General features: G+C 44.1%; 1 protein-coding gene across 4 annotated transcripts in view; it reads left to right on the forward strand.

Moving 5' to 3' along the window:
* LOC308242985 (epoxide hydrolase 4) overlaps window positions 1–16,534 on the forward strand; it is a 157,694-nt gene that overhangs the window by 91,914 nt on the left and 49,246 nt on the right. For all 4 annotated transcript variants that reach the window (XM_080657906.1, XM_080657907.1, XM_080657909.1 and 1 more), the window contains one exon: window positions 13,519–13,608. In XM_080657906.1, the coding sequence (XP_080514032.1) occupies window positions 13,519–13,608 (90 nt within the window). The remainder of the gene's footprint in view (window positions 1–13,518; window positions 13,609–16,534) is intronic.

Consider the following 16,534-nt stretch of genomic DNA (forward strand, 5'->3'; position numbering starts at 1 on the left):
TGTTGTTCATTATATTCCACAAATGAGTGAGATCATGTGATACTTATCTTTCTCTGGCTTATTTCGCTTAGCATAATGCTCTCCAGTTCTATCCATGCTGTTGCAAATGGTAAAAGTTTCTTCTTTTTTACCGCAGTGTAGTATTGCATTGTGTAGATGTACCACAGTTTTTTAATCCATTCATCTGCTGATGGGCACTTAGGCTGTTTCCAAATGTTAGCTATTGTAAATTGTGCTGCTATGAACATGGGGGTGCATATATCCTTTCTGATTGGTATTTCTAGTTTCTTGGGATATATTCCTAGAAGTGGGATCACTGGGTCAAATGGAAGTTCCATTTTTAGTTTTTTGAGGAAACTCCATACTGTTCTCCACACTGGCTGCACCAGTCTGCATTCCCACCAGCAGTGCACGAGGGTTCCTTTTTCCTGCATCCTCAACAGCACTTGTCATTTGTTGATTTGTTGATGATAGCCATTCTGACAGGTGTGAGATGGTACCTCATTGTCATTTTGATTTGCATCTCTCAGATGATTAGTGACTTTGAGCATGTTTTCATATGTCTCTTGGCCTTTCTTGTGTTCTCTTTTGAAAAGTATCTATTTAGGTCCGTTGCTCATTTTTGGATTGGGTTGTTTATCTTCCTTTTGTTAAGTTGTTTGAGTTCCCTGTTGGAGATTAAACCTTTGTCGGATATAACAATGGCAAATATGTTCTCCCATGCAGTGGGCTTTCTTGTTGTTTTGTTAATGGTCTCTTTTGCTGTACAGAAGCTTTTTATTTTGATGTAGTCCCATTTGTTTATTTTCTCTTTAGTTTCCATTGCCCTAGGAACTGTATCGGTGAAGATACTGCTTCAGAATATGTCTGAGATTTTGCTGCCTGTGGATTCCTCTAAGATTTTTATGGTTTCCCATCTTATGTTTAAGTCCTTGATCCATTTGGAGTTTATTTTTGTTTATGGTATAAGTTGGTGGTCTAGTTTCATTTTTTTCATGTATCTGTCCAGTTTTCCCAACACCATTTATTGAAGAGGCTGTCTTGACTCCATTGTATGTTCATGCCTCCTTTGTCGAATATTAATTGAGCATAATGGTTTGGTTCGATTTCTGGGTCCTCTATTCTATTCCATTGATCTATATGTCTGTTCTTGTGCCAGTACCAGGCAGTTTTGAGAACAGTGGCTTTGTAATACAGCTTGATATCTGGTATTGAGATCCCTCCTACTTTGTTCTTCTTTCTCAGGATTGCTACAGCTATTTGGGGTCTTTTTTTATTCCATATGAATTTTTGGAGAGTTTGTTCTAGGTCTGTGAAATATGCCATTGATATTTTAATGGCGAGTGCATTGAATCTACAGATTGCTTTGGGTAGTATGGACATTTTAATGATGTTTATTCTACCAATCCATGAACACGGTATGTTCTTCCATCTGTTTATGTCTTCCTCTATATCTTTTTTCAGTGTCCAGTAGTTTTCCGAGTACAGGTCTTTTACCTCCTTAGTTAAGTTTATTCCTAGTTATCTTAACTTTTTTGGTGTGATGGTAAATCAGATTGTTTTTTTAATCTCTCTTTCTGTAAGTTCACTATTGGTGTATAGAAATGCCATAGATTTCTTGGCGTTAATTTTGTATCCTGCTACATTGCCGAATTCATTTATTAAGTCTAATAATTTTTTGATGGAGTCTTTAGGGTTTTCTATATACAGTATCATGTCACCTGTGAATAATGACAGTTTTATGTCTTCTTTTCCAGTTTGGATACCTTTTATTTCTTCTTCTTGTCAATTGCTATGACTAGCACTTCCAGAACTATGTTGAACAGGAGTGGTGAAAGTGGGCATCCCTGTCTCGTTCCTGTTCTTAGGTGAAATGGTTTTAGTTTTTGACCATAACACAATTTTATTTTAAAATGAATTTAATTTTGTGTCCATGTTTTTCTTGACACAATATGGCATCCTACCAAAGTTCTACTGATAGAGTCCTAAGGCTATTGTCATAGGGAAAGCAAGACCCTGTGACCATTTGCAATGTGTCCTCATACGGTGTCTGTATTTGGCCTCCCTCTGTGGGCAGCCCAACAATGGACTGTGTTTTAGGAGTGGATCTAGAATATTAGGTTTGTATTCCAGGACAGCTCTTGCACACATTTCTGGTTTATTTTGTTCACCTACCAATAAAAAATAAACTTATATTACCTAGAAAGGCAATTTCCTGAGGATATGTTTCAAGAAGATCTGGCTTAAGTTTTCCTACTTTGTTGTTAGTGCACTATGTGAGTTACAATTACCTTCATAGTTAAACTCAAACACATCTCTGTTTTAGTACATATTAATTTTATCATTCAGTTCAAGGAATATTATGTCAGTAGTTTCAAAAACACATACTAACGTAATGTAGTCTGAAGCCCAACACAGAACTTTCTGCTGGATCAGTGTCAGCATTTTTCCTAGTAGTATGGCTAAAAATTCATTTGTAATATGGCTGCTTTAATTGTTAAATTATATTTACTTACTAAAGGCCCGATGCACAAAATTCGTGCAAGAGTAGGCCTTCCTTCCCCTGGCTGCCGGCACCAGTTTCCCTCTGGCACCAGAGACCCGGGCTTCCCTCTGGCCGCCGGCAGGCACCTGGGACTCGGGCTTCTCTCGCAGCCCCAACTTCTTCTGAAAGGTCGTCTGGAAGGATGTCCGGTCTAATTAGCATATTATGCTTTTATTATTATAAATATACTAGAGGCCCGGTGCGCGAAATTCGTGCATGGGGGTGTGTGTTCCTCAGCCCAGCCTGCACCCTCTCCAATCTGGGAACCCTCGAGGGATGTCCGACTGGTAGGATTGGGCCTAAATGGGCAGTCGGACATCCCTCTCACAATCCAGGACTGCTGGCTTCCAACTGCTCGCCTGCCTGCCTTCCTGATTGCCCCTAACTACTTCTGCCTGCCAGCCTGATCACCCCCTAACCACTATCCTGCCAGCCTGATTGATGCCTAACTGCTCCCCTGCCAGCCTGATTGCCCCTAACTGCCCTCCCCTGCAGGCCTGGTCATCCCTAACTGCCCTCCCCTGCAGGCCTGGTCATCCCCAACTGCCCTCCCCTGCAGGCCTCGTACCCCCCAACTGCCCTCCCCTGCAGGCCTGGGTCTCCCCCAACGGCCCTCCCTTGCAGGCCTGGTTCCTCCCAACTGCCCTCCCTGCTGGCCATCTTGTGGTGGCCATTTTGTGTCCACATGGGGGCAGCCATCTTGTGTGTTGGAGTGATGGTCAATCTGCATATTACTCTTTTATGAGATAGGATTGGAAGATCAATGCAAGTATTCACAAAAACCAGGATTTAAGTTCAGAATTACATTACTTTAGGTCTCAAATTTTAGAACAGTTTAGGTTGCTAGTTTAATATGTCCAAATTGGTATGGCAATAAGGTAGTTCCTTCTTTGAGTCATTGTATTCTTCTCTTGCTCAAGTTCGTTCCTCAGAAAACATCCCTGTTACCCCAGTTTTACCAACAGTCTCTCTTCAGTTGCTAGTTGCTCTGTCCAATCTTTATCTCGATCCCCAACCCAAGGCCTGGAGCCCTTTATAAGCTACAAAACAGTTTGATGCCAACCACTTGCTTTCAGTGGCACAGTTAAGCCAAAGAACAGAGTGTATTTTTAACAGAGTGGTTAAGAGTGTGTGGACTGTGTGGGGCCTAGCTGGGTTTGAAGTCCAGCTCTACTATCTTTGAGCTGTGTGAATTTGAGCAAGTCATTTAACCATCATCCTGTGCTTCAGAGTCCTTATCAAGCATGGGGATTATAAAAATACCCATCTCACAGGGTAATTAATTAAAGCGTTTTAAACAGTACCTGGCATGTAGTAAGTACTATGTAAGTGTGTGCTATCATCATCCAGTTGATGGGCCTTTGATATAACTTTTTCATAGATGGTAGCAACCGTCTGTATGCCCTTATGTGGAGCAAGCAGAGAAATGTGGGTTGAGTCATTTGCATTTTCCCCCAATCCAAGGAAGAATGAGATAGCATTACGCCTCCAGGGAAAGTCACATTTATTACACTCCTCCATCTACACAGACCTTTCCCACTCTGATGCATACTTCTTCAGCCCTTCCCACATCTTTGTCCTTGTTTACTAGTATATCCAATACTTCTGCTGAAAGGAGAAAGGAAGAAAGCTCTTTTTATTTGAGGGGAGGGAGGTTATAATAAAAGGAGGACCTACTAAAGTTCATTGATCCCATTTGTTGGTTATGTTACTACTTTTCCGTGTTACTTCCTGGGACACTACCACAGAGATCCTTGTGGATCTCTGAAGCATTACTTTCCTGCTTGAATTGCTCTCAGTCATCACATGAATACCATCTGGGTATTTATTGTGCATTTCTCTCTGCTTGTATTTCCTCCTGTCATCATCAGCCTACCCCTGAGCACCTATCTGACCCACTCTATTGCTGGTATCCCATTTTATATTATCTATTATTTTAGTGTTTTCTGAGAGAAATTGAATCTCTTGCATTTTTAAGATAACTTATTTGTTGCATTTCTGTGCTCCATAGTTAAGATTCTCTTGTGCTGCTTTATTGAAAAAAGCAGGGCAGTGATTCCTAATTTAGCTTTGTGACACTCCAGATCTGATATCCCTTCCAAAATACCTTTCTTTTCAATGCCTGATATTATACCATTAGATATTCATTCATTGGGTTAAAACATTGTCAAAGCACCCTTTAAAATGCATATTTTTTTGAATATTTGGTACATAGTGGCCAAGTCAGGAGTCAATGTTCTAGTCTGGACTATACCACTAATTAGCTATATGTTCTTAGGTACAGCAGCTGAAAGCTTTTTCAGAAGCATATAGTTTAATAATTTAGAAGTCAGTCTTTCTGGGTTTAGATACTAATTCCACCATTTATGTAATGGTTGGGATGTAATCTTGGAGTTAATCTCTCCAAGTGTGAATCCTATCTAATAAAGGGGTAATATACAAATTAACCATCATTCCGTCACAAAGATGGCGGTGCCAATAGCCGCAGATGGCGGCGCCCAGTCCTCTCAGCCCCGCTGGAGTCCTCCAGTCCTGGGGTGGGTGGCCTCTGAGAGTGGGCAGCGTGAGCGGCATGGCGGAATGCTTGCTTCGTCGCTGCGACAAGTACAATAAAATTGGCTCCAAAACAGCCTGTTTCTTGGCTAGTCCGGGCAGGAGGGGGTCCTGAAAGCTCTTCTGCTGGCTGCTCAGGCAACAGCGCTGACGCAGCTGAGGGAGCCATTGGGAGGAGGTGGTAACCACCGCTGCGGAGCCTGAGTGGAGGAGACGGGGGAGTCGGAGCAGAGGAGGTGGGCCGCCACGGGAGCCAGAGTGGAGGAGGCAGGGGAGTGGAAGTGGAGGAGGCGGGGCTGCCTCTGCTCCCGCAGGGGTAGTGGGTGAGCCGCAGTTCAGGAGCCTCTGGGACTGGCGGTGCCAGGCCATCCAGTGCTGCATCCAGTCCCTGAGGCATGCCCGCCAGTACCGTGACGCCAGCTGCCCGCAGCCGTCCTGCCAGAAGATGAGGTGGGTTGTGCAGCACACCAAGGGCTGCTAGCGCAAGACCAATGGAGGTTGTGGAGTGTGCAACCAGTTCATGGCTCTTTGCTGCTACCATGCCAAACACTGCCAAGAAAACACATGCCCCATTCCCTACTACCTCAACATCAAACAGAAGCTCTGCCAGCAGGAGATACAGCACCACCGGCAGCACGCGTAGCTCATGCGCCAGTGGGTGCCACCATCAACACCCACACTGTGCCTCAGCCGAATCTGCCTTCTTCTCCTTCAGCACCACCTTGGCCCCCCACACTGCATCCCAGCACACCCTGGACACCACAGCCCCCGACTCTGCCCCAGACCTCGCCTGTGAGCATGTCACTAGCCTGCTTCTCCAGCATGGCCAGAACTCAGCCCCCCACCACAGTTTGCACTGGGAAGCCCACTAACCAGGTACAGCTCCCCTGCCCCCCCCCGCCCAGGCCCACCTCAGCAGTGGAGGTGCCTGGCAGATTGCACGTGAGGCACAGCAGCAGCAGCATCTGTACTGGGTGAGCACCAACAACGGTATGCCCCTGAGGCACAGTGACCCCTGAGAGCCAGATGGCCCCCATGGGCCTGAATGTGACCCAACCAGGTCATTGGGCCTGTTATTCTGCCCCCCAAGTCCCAGCAGTGGCAGCCGGCACCCATCCCCCAACAACAGCCAATGTGAGGCATGCCCAGACCCATGATGTCTATGCAGACCCAAGGTGCAGCCACCTCAGACCATCTCTCCAGGTTCCCTGCAGGACCTGCTGCAGACCCTGAAGTCTCCCAGCTCCCCCAGCAGCAGCATGTGCTCAACATCCTCAAGTCAAACCCTCAGCTGATGGCAGTTCTCATCAAATAGAACACAGCCAAGTAAGTGGCCAGCCAGCCCGGCCTTCAGCTCTAGTCCAGCCTGCTGAACCTGAACGCCATGCAAGCCAGCGGGCCACGACCTGCTGTCCCTCCACAGCAGCAAGCAATGGGAGGCCTGAACTCCCAGGGCCAGGCCTTGAACATCATGAACCCGGGGCACAACCCCAGCATGGCAAGTATGAACCACAGTACAGAGAGATGCCACGGATCAACAGCAGCAGCAGCAGCAGCAGCAACAACATTGCGAGAGGCATGTCCGACTGTCGGTTGTGATGGGGTGTCACCTTCCCCTGGTCGCCGGGTCACCTCCTGCCCCAGAAGGCTCCCGGACTGTGAGAGGGGGCAGGCCAGGCTGAGGGACCCCCCCTCCAGTGCATGAATTTTCATGCACTGGGCCTCTAGTTTCTCTATAAAAGGAAAAACAATGACTAATACCATAGGATGGCTGTGAGGATTGAATCAGATAAGGCACACAAAACACTTAGCACAATACTTGGCATATTGTAAACTTTCCATAAATGTTAGTTGCTGTAGATATGTGTTAGATATCTGGGAGGTCCATCGTTGCCTATTCTACCTTACCTTATAGCAGGAGTTGGCAAACCATGGCCCAAATCCTAACAGTGGCCTTTTAAAAATATATATAAAAAACAAAGAGATTATGCAACAAGAACCTATATTTATGTCTGATATTTACTATTTGGCCCTTTATAGAAAAAGTTTGCTGTTCCTTTCTAGGTTTGCCAGGAAGCTTTATTGAAATCTATATACTATATAATAAAAGGCTAATATGCAAATTGACCAAACGGCGGAATATACCGGTTACTATGACACGTACTGACAACCAGGGGGAAGACGTTCAATGCAGGAGCTGCCCCCTGGTGGTCAGTGCGCTCCCACAGGGGGAGCGCCGCTCAGCCAAGAAGCCGGGCTCATGGTTGGCAAGCACAGCAGTGGTGGTGGGAGCCCTTCCCGCCTCCGCGGCAGTGCTAATGATGTCTGACTGATGGCTTAGGCCCCCTACCCAGGGGGAGCAGGCCTAAGCCGTCAGACATCACCCAAGGGCTCCCAGATGGTGAGAGGGTGCAGGCCAGGCTGAGGGACCCCTCCCCCCAAGTGCACGAATTTCATGTACCAGGCCTCTAGTATATGTATAAAAGGCTAATATGCTAAGTGTCCGATCGTCTGACTGTTCACTATGATGTGCATTGACCACCAGGGGGCAAACGCTCAACACAGGAGCTGTTGTGACATGCACTGGCACCATGGACCTGGTGCCCACAAAGCAACACTCGGCTTCCCCATGTGGGACACAGGCCACACCACCACCCCGGAGCGACAGCCCACCAAATTGCAGCCAACGCTGCCAAGACCACATGGCACAAAATGCGGCCCACAGCCCAGCACAGCCCAAAAATGGTCGCTGTGGGCACCGGGTAATGATGTCATGGAAAAATGCCCAGCTTCCTCCCCCTAACAACAACTAGCCTCCTTGCAGTTTCTTCAGCCCAGGAACAGGACTTGCTTTATAGCCAGGTGCAAATATTTCACATTTTTTAAAAAATATTTTATTGATTTTTTACGGAGAGGAAGGGAGAGGGATAGAGAGTTAGAAACATCAATGAGAGAGAAACATCGATCAGCTGCCTCCTGCACACCTACTACTGGGGATGTGCCCGCAACCAAGGTACATGCCCTTGACCAGAATCGAACCTGGGACCTTTCAGTCCCAGGCCAACACTCTATCCACTGAGCCAAACCGGTCAGGGCACATTTCACATTTTAACCAAATTTCTGTGAAGCGTTTTCCCAGGCCTCATCTCATTTGATCCTCACAGAAGTCCTGGAGTAGGTAGATAGGAGACTCGGTGGAATCCTATTTTCTTTTCATTAGCTGGAAAAAGGAGATTTAGAAAGTTTAGAAACTTGACCCTACTGAAAAGAAGTAAGAAATGGTGGGCCTTGAAAATGACTTCAGGTTTTCTCACTGCACTGAATATAGTCAAACACTGCTGCAGTTAAATATTTTACCCTTTGTTCTCCCTGTGTGATCTACAATAATAATCTGCTTCGTGTTGATATTTACTGCTGTGTTGCTGACATTACCTGAAAGAGAAGTTGGGGTGCTTCACTGGATTGGAAAAAGTTTAGCTACATAGAAAGCAGGTCTAATTAAGCAAGTTTATTCTTTATTCTTTATCTGTAAAAGGCTAAGTTGACTCGCGCATGCGCAATACATATAAAGCTCTTGCTGACACCAATCACGCGTGTGTTTCGATCTGTCATTTCAATCGTGAATTTGGTTGACACTTCTGTTATAGAGAAAGGACAAATAGCAATATTAAAATATTGCTTTTAATTAATTTCCTTTCAATGTGCACAAATCAGTGCACCAGGCCACTACTAATTATAATAAAACTCCAAATTACCATGCAATAAAGTGAGTTACTAAAGTCTTAATACTAATTATTAGTGATAAATGGTCTACTTGAGAGGCTTAAAACAATGATGCATTATATGCGGGAACCATAGAAGAAAAAGAGGCGAAATTCTTTGGTACCACAGGTCTTTGTGGGCAGTAGCAATGGGGAACCAAAGCAAAAGGCACTGGAAGCCTGAAAGGAAACAAACTACTTATAGTAGAAGCCCCTTAACTAAATTTGACTAGACCTGCTCTTTATTTTTTATTAAAATATATTTTTATTGATTTCAGAGAGGAAGGGACAGAGAGAGAGAGATGGAAACATCAATGATGAGAAAATCATTGGTTGACTGCCTCTTGCATGCCCCCTACTGGCGATGGAGCCCACAACCTGGGCATGTGCCCTGACTGGGAATGAACCATGACCTCCTGGTTCATAGGTCGACGCATAACCACTGAGCCACTCCCAGCCGGGCTAGAACTGCTCTTTAGATGTTTTTTATAGAACCTGGTAATAACATGTTAGGCAGAACTCTCAAGGCTTAGGAGGTCATTTTCCAGGATACCTACACATTTCCATTCCCTATTAGTGAATTTGTGTCTTCCAAGAGTCACTTGGGTTTGTTACCAAACCTTTTAATGCCATTTGAATTTATTATTTTGATGCCATAACTTAATGAAATATCACATAAAGCAATGATATATGAAATATGAAAAGAAAGAGTTACTGTTCCAGTGAAAACTAAAAGTGAATGCTTTGGAAAGATTTAATAAAGGAGAGGCACTTTAAAAATTGCTATTGAATGCAGTATAGATGAAACAAAAATTTGAGGGGAAGTTATAAAACTCTAAAATGATTCAGATTGCTTCATAAAAGTTTTAAATTTCCTTCTTAGTTTAGAACAGTTTAACTAGAAATCAGAGGGAGCATATATTGGTATAGTTTTTGCAAGAAATAGGCCCCAATCAATAAATCCACATTTTAAAAAAGATTGGCCTTATGTTAAAAGATTTGTGAATGAATGCATATTTATATTTTAAATGAGAATAAAATGATTATGATATATACAAACCATTTTAAAAATTCTCTCCTGATTTTTTTATTAAATAAGCAACTATCAGTCCTAATTGTGTTGGATAACAGGGCACTTACTACACTTTACAAATAATTATTTAACTTAGGAAAGGCAAAACCTATGAAAGCTATAGTTCATGGATATTAAAGTGGATGTCTCAAAAGAAGCTAACTTTCCTTTTTTGAATTTTACGTTCTCTAAAATATTTGCCAGGAAGTGGTGCGTGTAATAGTGACAGCTCCAAAAAGTTTGGATCTGCTACTCTGGATTTAATCCTTATGAAGTTATGTGGAAATAAAAAGGGAAAAAAAATATTGAAAGCAAGAGTATTTTAGAAAATAGTTGTTTTTTTTTTTTTGTTTGTTTGTTTTAAATCCTTTTTTAGAGCTTCTCTGAGTAATCCAGGCCATTATTCTGCCTGGAGTAGTGAATCTAGTTCAGCCAACATCAGGAAGAATTGAATAGCAATGTACTAAAGCAAGAGTGAGGGGAAAATTAGGGCATCTCAACAGAGCCAGAAGCAGCCTTGTCATTTGAAATTAAATGTAATCAAAAAGAGAAAATCGTTTTTGGCGTGTTGGAAAATGAAAAATCTGACAAAGGTTTTAAAAATATCATGCCATCTACAGCATTATTTTTTAAACTGAGGCTTATAACCTGATTAAATGGGAATGTTTTCTAAGTTTCTGTCTTCAGGTGAGGGTAATTGTTTAAGCCCCAGATGCTTTTATTCTTACTTAGATGGAAAAGCTAGCTGCTGTGTTAGTTCAAGTCTTCTGAGAAACAGACATAAAGATGGAATTCGACTTGCAAGAAATTTATTAGGGTAAATGCATGTGAGAGAACCTGGGAAAGAATCTAGAGGTGACTAGGAGAGCTGTTAAACTGAAATATTATTCTGACCCTGAGTAAGGGAGACAGGAGATAAAGGAAGCTTGGTAGAACATCTTAGACTGCAGTGCAGTTCTGAGGAAAGTTTGACAGGTTGGTAGAAAGTTCCTAAGCCAGAGTCACCTATCAGAAAAGGCCCTGTCTCCCAGGAATAGGCTTATTTTATTATCCTTGATAGCTGAGTGACTGGCAGGGAACAGCCAGTGAGAAGGTGGTCTTGGAACCAAGGTGGTATGAATTGCAGAGTACTGTAGCAGACCATCAAGGATTCTCATCATTGATGTTTCTATCACTCTCTCCCTCTCCCTCTGCCTCTCCCAGTACCCCCTGCCATCCCCCCCTCTGCCATCTGCCAGGCCTGCAGCCCGAGCCCCAGAGGGAGACCCAGTGCAGCTGCTTTTCAGAGGCAGAGGTCATGAAACGGTGGTGGAGAAGCTGGATCTTGAGCAGGCTGTAGCGCGGGAGAGAAAGGAGGGGACAGAGAAGGAGGCAGAGAAGGAGGAGCCGTGGGGGCGGAGAAATGGGGGAGGCAGGTCTGAGCCATCCTTTTACGTTTTTTTTTTTTTCTTTGTTAATCCTTACTGGAGGATATATTTTTTTATTTATCTTTTTAGAGAGAATAAAAGAGAGAAACACGTTGATTGGTTGCCTCCTGCACGTGCCCTGACCAGGGGCAGGGAGGAGCCTGCAACCAAGGTATGTGCCCTTGACCGGAATCAAACCTTGGACTGGCCTGCAGGCCATGCTCTATCCACTGAGCCAAACCGGGTAGGGCATCCATATATATTTTCAAATGAGGTTATCAATTGCTACTAAAAAAAACTTAATCAAGATAGTGTGGAATCTAGAAATTAATTTAGGTAGAATGGGCATGTTAACAGTTTTGGATCTCCAAGTCCATGAGTGCAGTTTAGTTCTTTCTCTCTTAGGCATTTTAAAATTTATCTCAAAATGTTTTATAGCTTTTAAGGTAGAGGTATTACACTTTTTTGTTTATTTGTTCTAAGTACTTGACCTTTTAGATACCAGTGTAAATGAAATGTCTTCATTTTCTAGGTGTTGATTATTATTCCTGATTATCTATATATATAAAAGCCTAAGCGACCATTATGATGGAACGACTGGTCAGCCAGTCACTATGATGTGCACTGACCACCAGGGGCAGACACTTAAGGCAGGAGCTGCCCCCTGGTGGTCAGTGCGCTCCCACAGGGGGAGCGCCGCTCAGCCAGAAGCCAGGAGCCTCTCCCAACTCCGTGGCAGCACTACTGACCGGCGGCACCCAGCCTGTAGTCTTTGGATAATTGCTGAACATTTTCTTGAGGATTTATAAAAGTAATTTGACACTCTGGATAAAGTTATTTTAATGACTACAGGACTTCCTTTTGCTTCTGGCCAGCAGTTAGGCTGGTTGCAGATCACTTTAATTCAGTCAGGAGTTCAGCTGATTCAGAGCTGGACTTCAGGGCTTGTCCATTTCCCACTCATTCTTTTCCCTCGTTGTGTAGCCTTTCTGAGCCCACCTGTAATCCTGGGGTATCCACCAAAGGCTCCCCTCTGTGATGGACACCAAATTCCTATTTGTGTGCCTGTAAGCCAGTGGAGAGTGCTAGAAGCTATGCTCAGCTTTTAGCCTCTCAACCATTGCTTTTGCTTTTGGATTTGGCAATTGCCTCAATGGAAAAAGTTACCTCAAATACTTGTCTTGTCTCTCATAACTTGTCTTAAAAGCTACCATCACAGTAGCTTTCTGATGCCTTCAAGTCATGCTTTATTTCTTTTTTTATCTTTAAGATATATATTTTGCCCATTTTCCTAGCTGTTTCCAGCAGGAGGGTTGGTCTGAGAAAACCTAGTAGGCCATTGCCAAAAGTGTCTCTCTTCTCCCTCTCCTCCTTCACTATTCCAGCCCATTCTCTACTAAAATGTAACATAGTTCTTTATAGTATCTCATTTACTGCTATTTCCAGCATCTAAAATAGTGCCTAGCACAGAATAGAAGTCAATAGATATTTATTGAATTGAAAAATGAAGGAGAGAGCAAGCAGACAGCTCTGGTGGAACTGGGGGAACGTTGGGGGTGGATGGAGGGATTGAGCAAAAAAGAAAAAGAATTCATGGACATGGACAACAGTGTGGTGATTGCAGGGGGAGGGAAAGGAGGTGGAAGTGGAAGAAGTTATAGAGGGGATAAATGGTGATGGAAAAATAAAACTAAAAATGAATTAATATTTTACCTGAGAAGATAGAATGGAAATTCAAAAGAAAATGTCTTCACTGTCATTTTCTCAAACCTAAGATACAGCCATTCTTGAGCATAATTTGGGTGAGTTCTGAACTCGAACTCGGGTCCTTTAGGGTTCTAGTCTCTTAGTGACATTTCCTCAAGGAATTTACATCCTTTGGTCATTATTTCTCCATTTGTAGATGATTTCTTACTCTCTTAGTTAATGGAAATAGTTTCAATTTTTTATTAAGATTAAAGAGCTTTCAAGAGAAAAAATTATAAAGATAGTAAGGACATTGGGTTTAATGTTACAATCAAGCAATCAAAATACAATTTTTATGATAACGATTCTATCAGTGAATACAAACAAGACAAATAGATTATTATATTTTAAAAAGTAAAACTGAAAAGTTACATAAAAAATTACATTTTGCATAATATGTAAATGTTTGCCTGTGTTTTCCTCCTCTTCCTTTAGAGCCATTTTAAGTTCCAGATGTAGTTATTTTGCTGCAATGCTGAGTGGCTGCTGGGCTGAAAGTTCTCAAGAGTACATTACTCTTCAAGGGTAAGCATAATTTTTATAAGGCAGTTTGACTATAACAATTACAAATAATACGAAGCACTTTTTGTGAATCTGATTTTTCTGTAAGTTCAATGAAATATTTTTCATGTTGTGGAAATCTACAAAGTACATTTTCTGAAAACATGAGGAAGTAGGGAACATCTATAATAATAAAAGCATAATATGCTAATTAGACCGGACAGCCGAACGACCTTCCGGACGTCCTTCCAGACAACCTTCCAGACGGAGTTGGGGCTGCGAGGGCCGAGCCCCTTGCACTAATTTCATGCATCGGGCCTCTAGTTTAGTAATAATAGAGATAGTGTATCAATCTTCTCAGACTGGATGGCTTAAACAACAGAATTTACTTTCTCACAGTTCTGCAAATTCAAAGTGCCAACAAGGTCGGTGTCTAGTGAGAGGTCTTACATGGGTCCTTTGACTGCAGGCAGCTGCTTCTCCCTGTGCTCATCCCCTTTCCTCAGTGCATGGGGGCAGGGTGGGGAGGTGAAAGGAAGGTGAAGGGGAGAGAGTGCTTCGGTGTTTCTTATAAGGACACTAACCTTATCACATCAGGGCAGGGCCTCACCCTAATTACCTCATTTAACCTTTTTTTTTTCTTTATTGATTAAGGTATTACATATGTGTCCTTATCCTCCCATTGTCCCCCCACACCCCCACTCATGCCCTCACCCCCCTGGTGTCTGTGTCCATTGGTTAGGCTTATATGCATGCATACAAGTCCTTTGGTTGATCTCTCCCCTTTACCCCCACCCTCCCCGACCTTGCTCTGAGGTTTGACGTTCTGATCGATGCTTCTCTGTCTCTGGATCTGTTTTTGTTATTACTTCCTTAAAAGCCCTGTCTCCAAATATAGCCACATTGGGGAGTTAGGGTTCAACATATGAATTTGGGAGGGTGGGGGAACACAAATATTCAGTCTGTAACAGGTAGTTTCTTTTTTCTTTTAATTTTATTTTGTTTTTATTTTTTTATATTTTCTTTTTTTTTTTAATATATTTTATTGATTTTTTACAGAGAGGAAGGAAGAGGGATAGAGAGTTAGAAACATCGATGAGAAAGAAACATCGATCAGCTGCCTCCTGCACACCTCCTACTGGGGATGTGCCCGCAACCAAGTTACGTGCCCTTGACCAGAATTGAACCTGGGACCTTTCAGTCCGCAGGCTGACGCTCTATCCACTGAGCCAAACCGGTTTTGGCTATTTTTTATATTTTCTTATTTTTCTTTTTTAAAGAATAATTTGGAAAAGTGTGGATTTCAGTGATCTATGATAGTACAGTGGTGAATCTATATAATTGATGGCACTTTATTTAAACTTTCAAGACAGTTATTAAGAGACTAGAGGCCCGGTGCACGAAATTCGTGCACGGGGCAGGGGGTGTCCCTCAGCCCAGCCTGCACCCTCTCCAATCTGACCCCTCTTACAATCCGGGACTGCTGGCTCCCAACTGCTTGCCTGCCTGCCTTCCTGATTGCCCCAACCGCTTCTGCCTGCCAGCCTGATCACCCCCTAACCACTCCCCTGCCAGCCTGATTGATGCCTCACTGCTCCCCAGCCAGCCTGTTTGCCCCGAACTGCCCTCCCCTGCAGGCCTGGTCACCCAGAGCTGACCTCCCTTGTAGGCCTGGTCCCCCCCAACTGCTCTCCCCTGCAGGCCTGGGTCCCTCCCAACTGCCTTTCCCTGCAGGCCTGGTCGCCCCCAACTTCCCTCCTCTGCCAGCCGGGTCACCCCTAACTGCCCTTCCCTGCAGGCCCGGTCGCCCCAACTTCCCTCCTCTGCCAGCTTGGTCACCCCTAACTGCCCTCCCCTGCTGGCCTAATCGCCCACAACTGCCCTCCCTTGGAGACCTGGTCCCTCCCAACTGCTCTCCCCTGCTGGCCATCTTGTAGTGGCCATCTTATGTCCAAATGGGGGCAAGATCTTTGACCACATGGGGGCAGCCATCTTGTGTGTTGGAGTGATGGTCAATATGCATATTACTCTTTTATTAGATAGGATAGAGACCTGGTGCACGGGTGGGGGCCAGCTGGTTTGCCCTGAAGGGTGTCCCAGATCAGGGTGGGGGTTTCCTTGGGGCGTGGGGTGGCCTTGGTGAGGGGCCTGTGGTGGTTTGCAGGCCGGCCATGCCCCCTGGTGACCCAAGCAGAGGCCCTGGTATCTGGGGTTTATTTATCTTCTACAATTGAAACTTTGTAGCCTGGAGTGGAGCCCAGCCTTCTGCTTGCTCTGTGGTGGCAGCCATTTCTGTTGCAATTTATGTATCTTCTATAATTGAAACTTTGTAGCCTTAAGCGGAGGCCTGGGCTGGCCAGGGCTGCAGAAGCTTGGCTTTCTCCATCGCCGCGGGCAACCCTAGCCTCCTGCTCTTTCCAACTCCGTGGCTGCCGCCATTTCTGTTTGGTTTTATGTATCTTCTATCATTGAAACTTTGTAGCCTTGAGTGGAGGCCTAGGCCGGCAAGAGCAGGCGGAAAGCTTGGCTTCCTTCATTGCCGGGGAAACCCATGCCTCCCTCCTGCTCTCTGTGGCGGTAGCCATCTTGTTTGGGTTTATTTGCATATTTGCTCCTGATTGGCTGGTGGGCGTGGCTTGTGGGCATGGCTTGTGGGTGTAGTGGAGTGATGGTTAATATGCATATTACTCTTTTATTAGATAGGATGAACTACTTCCTCTTGAAATATTAATGTTCGTTGCATGTAACATTTAAAATAGTTTTTCTTGAAATACTAAAGTTAATTGCATGTAACATTAAAAAAAAAGATGAATTACTTCCTTAAATGGTGAAATGGAACATTTTGGTCACAGATGATAACTGCAAGATTCTATAGTGTACAGTATTGGGGAGGGCTTTCTCAGTAGGAAAATTGCCTGGGAGTTCTGAGGGAGTTTCTCAGTTCTGCATC

The sequence above is a fragment of the Plecotus auritus genome (genome assembly GCF_963455305.1).
Source record: "Plecotus auritus genome assembly, chromosome: 2".
NCBI classification, from domain to species: domain Eukaryota; kingdom Metazoa; phylum Chordata; class Mammalia; order Chiroptera; family Vespertilionidae; genus Plecotus; species Plecotus auritus.